Source organism: Gastrolobium bilobum, unplaced genomic scaffold (genome assembly GCF_033153095.1).
Source record: "Gastrolobium bilobum isolate Gb01-03AN ecotype WA unplaced genomic scaffold, APGP_CSIRO_Gbil_v1 utg728, whole genome shotgun sequence".
In the NCBI taxonomy this organism is placed as follows: domain Eukaryota; kingdom Viridiplantae; phylum Streptophyta; class Magnoliopsida; order Fabales; family Fabaceae; genus Gastrolobium; species Gastrolobium bilobum.
Window position 1 is genome coordinate 472,497 of NW_026899225.1, and position 7,859 is coordinate 480,355.

The 7,859-nt window shown below is 34.3% G+C and overlaps 1 protein-coding gene across 1 annotated transcript; it reads right to left on the reverse strand.

Annotated features, from left to right (window-relative positions):
- Positions 1-1,183: 1,183 nt before the first annotated feature.
- LOC133288587 (ATP-dependent DNA helicase DDM1) lies at positions 1,184-7,527 on the reverse strand. Its single transcript, XM_061486385.1, has 15 exons — positions 7,456-7,527; positions 6,874-7,134; positions 6,668-6,766; positions 5,913-6,259; positions 5,641-5,830; positions 5,347-5,522; positions 4,372-4,441; positions 4,085-4,290; positions 3,873-3,952; positions 3,697-3,791; positions 3,475-3,594; positions 2,815-2,934; positions 2,612-2,710; positions 2,404-2,514; positions 1,184-1,639 (listed from the first exon to the last, which is right to left on the reverse strand). The coding sequence occupies exons 1-15, from the start codon at positions 7,525-7,527 to the stop codon at positions 1,400-1,402; spliced, it is 2,286 nt and encodes a 761-aa protein (XP_061342369.1). The 3' UTR covers positions 1,184-1,399.
- Positions 7,528-7,859: the final 332 nt, after the last annotated feature.

Sequence of the window (7,859 nt, forward strand, 5' to 3'; positions counted from 1 at the left end):
GTCACAATATCCCATCCCTATATATATATATATATATGGAAAAGTTATATATACTATTTTTTTTCTTACTACCAAATCTTAACCGTTAATTTCCGTTAATCTAACAGTTATAATTTATTGGATCACACTTATTAATTAATTATTAATTTCCAATAAATTATAAACGTTAGATTTACAAAAATCAACAGTTAAGATTTACTAGTAAAAGAATTAATAAGTATAACCTATATATATATATATATATATATGGGGTTTATATTTCTGCAGCTGCTGTACGAGTAACAATCAAATATTTGTGATATATATATATATTTAAAAGCATTAAATGCAGGGAATTATTACCATACAAAGGATGAAAGCATTAAATATGGAGAATCATAACCATACACTTATCCTTGCTAGACGTAAAGCGGTGCATAAATGATTTTACATATATATATATATATATATATATATATATATATATATTATGGTTAATTGAAAAGAGAGTCTTTCCCTCGTAGCTGTCTAGCTGAGACAAAAAAGTGACCCCACACATTAACAAAGAAAGTCAATTATTTATACATTATCTCTATCTAATTTTAAAATTTAGAAAAAAATATATTTTTTAGAAAAAATTTTTTCCCTTAATCCAAAAAATTATATACGTTAAATTGACAAAAATCAACGATAATTAATTTATTAGAAAAATTTGTTAAACTTTTTAATAACAAGTATAATATTTTTTAATATATATATTTATATAAACTTTAATGTTTTTAGAGTAAATTAAGACAAATTACATTTGCTTCCAAAACAACATCGTTTTGAGTTAAAAAAATTATAAACAATAATGAAAAAAATTACTATAACTCTAAAATAAATTATAATTACAAAAATATTTTAATTTCCACCTCAAAAAGATATCGTTTTGAACTCGATGTAGATAAATTATTTACATTAACGGTAGAGAAGACGAACCCACATATATATTAACATTAAACAATATTCTATTCAAAATCAGTTTTAATATTTTATTTTATAAGAGAAAAAATATCAGCTACACATAAAAGTATGTAAACCCCATGTAAAATAGGAGAAGGAAAAACAATTTGTTAGACAAAAATTCAGGTTGAACACCGAAGACATAAACCCATACCAATTCATCTCATCAAAACAATATCGACGATAACGGCGAGATAAATTAATTCCGACATGCAAAAATAATGAACACAAAGTAGCATCATTTGTGCACGTAGTTCTTTTAGAGGCATTTACAAAAAGGGATGCCCTACAGGACATTGGCTCTGAGATATCTTTCTGTGAGAACGTCTCAAAAAGTCTTCACATCTCATACCACAAAAAACAATTTTTTTTAACTGTGAGCCTTAATAGTTCTGACGCAGAGACGGACGAGGAATTAGCTGTTAAGAGTAGAAAGCATGCTACCAGTCGCAGTTGGAATCACCACCTCCCACCCAGGCCCTTTAAGGGGAAAGGAACTGACTGGATCTTTGAAGTTTTTATCGTCATTTGAGTTATTGACAACAAGATCACTGCGATCCAAAAGCTTCTCCAGGTCTTCATCACTGATATCTGTTTGTAACGTTTTATCTTCGGCTGTTTCTTCATCTCGAAGCAATGCTAAAACATCCTCTTCCTTAAATCAAATCACGCACAAATTCCAGATTAAAACATAAGGCTACACTACAAACAACCAAATCCTAATAAAAACAATTATGCCAATGCCGGATTGATTTTGTATCGCCCTATTCACTTAATATTTCTAGTATATTTGTAATGAACCAACTCTCTCAAAGGTTTAAGGTGTTGGGTGAAGTCAAATTAATGGCTGTAAATATATGCCCTCCTACACACAGCCTTTTGTATTTAAAAGTTGGACAATGCAAAATTTCAACTACCTTTACTGAAATCCACTTTTGATTAGAAGAATAAAAATGACAACGATCATACTCTAAACCATTTTATCATAGAGCCTTTTTTAACACCCTATCATGAATCAACACTCACAAAAGCTATTGGACGCAGGCACACAATTTTATATTACATTTATAACAATATTTTAGAGTTCGGCCACTCCATGACAATGATCAGGCAACCAAATCCTCCATAAAGTCTTATTTGCAGTTTGAGGTGTACAAAATCAATCATTTAAACAATCTGCATGTTCTCTAGTCGGGTCAATCCAAAACAGTTATGCTCGATCTCTTAAAAAAAAAATTTTGGTTATTTAGACAAGTTATACTGACTTGACAACCAAAACCAAATTTTCAACATCATTGGTAATTTGGCATGGTTGACCAGGCTGACAACAAAACCATTTCTCATTTTACTCATGCACTATATGGGATAGCAGCGAAAAAAGTAAAAATATCGGTAGAAAGCAACTGCTAATATAGAAACCTCCATTTCATCCGTGTTGACAGGCTTCGAACGTTCTTGATGAAACTGTCCTTTCTCAATCACCACATGCTCAAGTTTCAACTTACTGAAAGCTCTTTTCAACATACGACCCTGTTAACAGACTTTGTTATATCCATTTCAATATAACAAGCCACCAATTATGCACTACAAATTGAGCCCAATATACAATATTGCCAATGCCAAATACCTCTACAGATAGAGCAGTTGAGAGCCTGTAAACATGAACAGGCTTTGTTTGACCTATCCTATGACATCTATCCATGGCCTGTAAATCCATCTGAGGATTCTGGAGTACAGGGAAATGAGTTCATAAGCAGATTATACTTCAAATAAGTTAACACTATAAAGCAAATAGATAAAATGCCAATTGAGGAAAAAGTCAAAAGGTACCCAGTCACTGTCATATAGAATGCAAGTGTCAGCTGCAGTAAGGTTGATTCCCAATCCACCAGCCCTAGTAGAAAGAAGAAAGATTCTGCAATTGCTGTTTACATCATTGAAGTCCTGGATCTGTTCATGCACAGAAGAGTTACAAACGAACTACGCTTAAATTCAGCCTCTTCAATCCGTGATTAGTGATTAAGATCAACATACTCAAATAGAACAGCTGATGATATTAGTAGAAGTGTATTGCAACGAATGTCAAAATGGACAGACAAAAATCCATGTTTTAAACAGACATGAAGCTTCTTAATCAGAGGTGGTCTATAAATATTATGCAAAGTGTAATTGGCACTTGGCAGGGTTAGAGTTCTCCAACCAATGGCCACTAATGCTTCAGTTAATAATGGAATAATTGATGCATATAATGCACGCACACACACACACACACAACAAAAACTGGTATTTATATATTAAAGATATCACGAAGCAAAAACCTATAAAAATCTCCTCTTGGCTACTTAGATGTCATATAACATAGAATCTAAATATTGAAGATCATTAAAAGTTACGCAATATCAAATATTCAAAACTTCAAATAAAATACATTAAAAAAATCATAAAAGTAATTTGAATTTCTGATCAAGTTATTCATGCATTGGCACAAACCTGTCGTCTCCTATCATCCAGTTTCACACTACCATCAATCCTGCAAACTTCAAAGCCCTTTTCACTAAAATAATAATCCATTATATCTAACACTTTAGTCCACTGACTGAAGATCAGAACCTGATAGCAATTAGCAAAATGCAAGTGTACATGAGAACCAGCTTGCAACAAAAATAAAATAAAAAGAGTGGAAAGACATAAACACAGCACTGTAAAGCATACTTTGTGATTCCGTGCAAATAACTGTTCCAACAATCGGTCAAGCAAACGAAATTTTCCACATTGTTCAATTATCTCATTTAGAGGAGGATATTCATCTATCAAGAAAGCAAAAGAAAGCTTGGTTAAGAATCATAGACCATGAAATCAGGAAAACCATTCAATTACAAGGTGCTTACATGAACCATCATAGATTGAATCTACAAGGTCAGGATGGTTGCAGACCTTCCTAAGTTGAATAACCAAATTATTGAGCTTCCTTGTAGCATGTCCTGCAGCAAGGTAGTACAATACACATCTGTATTGATATAATTCCTTAGACAGAAACCCACATAACTTAGGGTCTAGATATATGAGTTGTAAAAACACTTCCCTTGTTTTCATAGGAAACTGGAAACAAATCTTACCAATTGCCAACTTTTCTTTTAAATATTTCCCCATCGTCTCATTAACTAAATGATCCTGCAAATTCTTCTGATGCTCAGTCATGTTTGCGTAGATAATGATCTCTTTTTTCCGTGGCAACATCAGCTCAACATCAGACTTCATCCTACGCAGAAGGAAAGGTCGAAGAATACCATGAAGCTTGGCTACTACCTGCATGTGATATGGTCATTTAGCCTTCCATTTCATATATACAATGGACAAGTAGTATACAAGCAATCTTAGAGTGCATACTTGGGCCCTTCTTTTCTCTTCCATTTCTTCTTTGGTTGCCCCATTACTGCACTTGCCTGACAGATTAAACCTACAAAGAAATTTAATTGGATGAAAGAAATTAAAACAAACGCACACATAGTGTTTCCCTTTTGCAAAAACCAAAACCAATATTGTCAAATGGCTTTGAAACAACAATTGATCACGTAGAGAAGAGCAGCATAAAAAAGTCAAAAGCAACAACTGGGTTTGAAAGATAAACAGACATTGCATATGGCAAATAGATACAGGGGGGGGGGAAGGGTGGGGGCAGGGAGCACCAGAAGATCCAATAGACTTAGAAGAGAGCATCAAAATTAAAGAATCGTCTAATAAAGTTTGCGAACTACTTTTTTTTTCCCAGTAAATTCACTAATTAACTATTAAAAAATAAAATCAAACAGGCCAAGGTTTATTGAAATGTTTTAGAATTGGCCCATATTGCTTCCCTTCAATTGGGGGAAGAGTTTGGAGAGTGAATACTAAAAAGAATAAGAGAAGCCATCAAGATAGTAAGGGAAGTTAGGAAAACAGTAAGTCAATTAGGATGACAATTACGCAGTTAGGCAAATAAATAGCAGAAAATTTTATAGGAGGGACATCTTTGGGGAACACTTTGTAGCCTAGTACATTGCTCAGTTGAAAAAGGGGACTACCCTAAGAAGAGATCACTCTCCTTGTCTCTGAGATACTGCAATAACAGAGAAGTCCTTTCTCTTCTCTCTTTCTCTCTGCCTTCTCTATATCTTTAGGCACTTAGATTCCCTAATGTCCGATCATTCACTATGCTGTTTTATGTTACCAAACAAAAAACTAGAAAATATAATTTAAAAACATGTCATACATTTTAGGGCATTAGATTTTCAACAGCCTCGACTCAGTTGACGTATCACCAGATGACCGAAGGTAAGAAAAAAAAACATGATCTGAAATAACCTATAAGCAAAGGATACTAACCATGACTCAAATTCTTCAAGCGATGCAAAAATATCAGGTAAAATGAAGTTTAACAGCGACCATAGCTCCGCCAAGTTATTCTGTAGAGGAGTCCCAGTTAGAAGAAGCTTATTTTCTACAGTTATGCATTTCAACATCTTCACTAATTTGCATTTTGAGTTTTTGAGCCTGTGTCCCTTCAAAGATAAACATAAAAAATAAAAAAGTCTAATTAGAACAACAGAAGCATACAGACTTTTTAAAATGGAAAACCTTCTATACATTCAAATAAGTGAATTTAGTGAATTTATTTACCTCATCAACAACAAGATATTTCCAATGGTATGCCCTGAAACATTTCCTAGCATCATTTAAAGCAACCTCATAAGAAGTTATTACTATGGGAAATTCTGGTCCAATCGTTCTAGGCATGTGTTTCCTTCGGATTTCATCTCTCTGTTTCTTGTCACCGTGGTAGATAATAGCAGGGAGTGATGGTGCAAACCTATATACATATATTCATCAAATAATCAGAATGCAGAAGCATGCCATACCAAAATTCTTAAACATAACATGTTCTGATTTACCTAGAAATCTCATTCACCCAATTCGAGAGGGTAGATAGAGGAGCAATTATCATGTATGGCCCGTCCAGACCTTTCGCTTTCAGATGTGAGAGAAACCCAATCGTTTGGATTGTCTTCCCAAGACCCATTTGATCAGCAAGAATTCCATTCAATCCATTTTGCCACAAGGAAATCAACCACTTTACACCCTTTAGTTGATAAGACTTCAATTTTCCACCCGTCAGTAAAGGCATAAGCTCCTTCTGCTCTTTCTCAACTCTATCTTCCTCACTCATGTCAATATCTTCAGTCCTCTCACTTTCTTTAGATCTTGTAAGCATGACAGCAACAGCCCTTTTGGCCTTCCTCTAAAGTAATTTCAAACATGATGTCATACTATAGATTAAAATAAGTCAAACTAGATGCAATCATTACAAATTAATATAAAATAATAAGAAAAATAAAATGTGCATGCTTAAAACCTTGCTGGGAAAGGAAGAAGAGAGGGAAAGGATGGAGTTACTGTAGTTAACTTAAAAGTTAAAACCAATAGTTAAACAAGAACTGGCCAATTTGCTCTTGTACACAAATAGATAAGAATTATCATGTCTCAAATTATACATCTCTCACTAATAAAAAAAAGATTAAAAGTAAAAAAAAAAAAGCTGAAAAAATGTCATCAATTTTGCATCTCCTATTTAAGTATAATATGATGCACAGGGACCTGCCAGGTAAAGTGAAAATAATAAAGATGCGCCAGAGCACAATGTACTCACAGTATTATACTGTGAGGCCGTTTTTCTTTTGAAGCCACGGCCCTTCTTTGCAGCTGGCTTGCTCTCTTCCACACCCTCATTCTCTTGTTCACCCCCAGTCTAGCAATAAAAATTCAATCAAGTAAGAACGATGCAACAAGAACTATAAACTTACGTGCATAAAAAGTTGACACAAAATAAGAGCACAAGGGGTTTTAAAAAAATACAAGTGTGATGTCATCCATCTTCTCCAGCAGAAACTCGGAGTATAGTTTAGTTTGCGTTAAAAGCTCATCCAATTTGTTAAACTGAGTGTCATTGAGGTTTGGTGCCTCCTCACACTGCGCCTCATCTTCCTGGATCCTAGCTTTGAGCAACTTCACTTCCTCCTTTGCCATTGTACTTGGTAGAAGCGAGGACCCATCATCTTCAATATCTGCAAGCACCTCTTCCTCCAACTTAACTTCCCCTTTCTCACCGCAAGCATCCTTTCCATTTGGGATTATCAAGAATAAAAAAGAGAATAACAGACATCAAAAGCAATTTCCTCCAAAAAAAAGAAACAAAAGACAAAAAAAGCCCCTATCAGCAGAACAAAAACACAGCAAGTTTTACTACAACTTTGTACACCAAACGATGAGAACACTACCTAGGATAAACACGCGATTCCTTAAAATAAACCCTTCATTTTAAAGCTTACATTATTACATAATGCGCGTCAGAGATACTAAAATAGATAATCTGAACAAAGCATAAAGCGATTACTGTTTAAAAAAAGTGTGAAGTGAAGAAATAAGAACAGAACATACCTCTTCTTCAAGGACAGAAGTCGGAGACTCTGCTGCAGGATCGTCGTTCTTCATTTGGTCCTTCGCTTCCATTTCGAACCCTAAATGCAGAGCACAATCACCAAACCAAAAAGGACAAAGAAAAAAAAAACACGGAAAGCAACAGAGCTAGGGTTGCGATATACCATACCTGGAAGGAAAAAGAGTGAAGGAAGGAAGGGGCAAAATGGAGAAAAGGGAAATTTGAATAGTTGAGTTCAGAGAACCAGGGAAGATGAAAGGACCGCGAAAAATAATGTGAGTGGAGGTGTGGATGGAGCAACAACAAAACAAATTAAAAGTAGAGCCGAATTTTATTTAATTTTCTTAATTTTTTTAATTTTTTGTTTGATTTTCCTATCGGGGCATTCTCTTGGGCGGGAAAG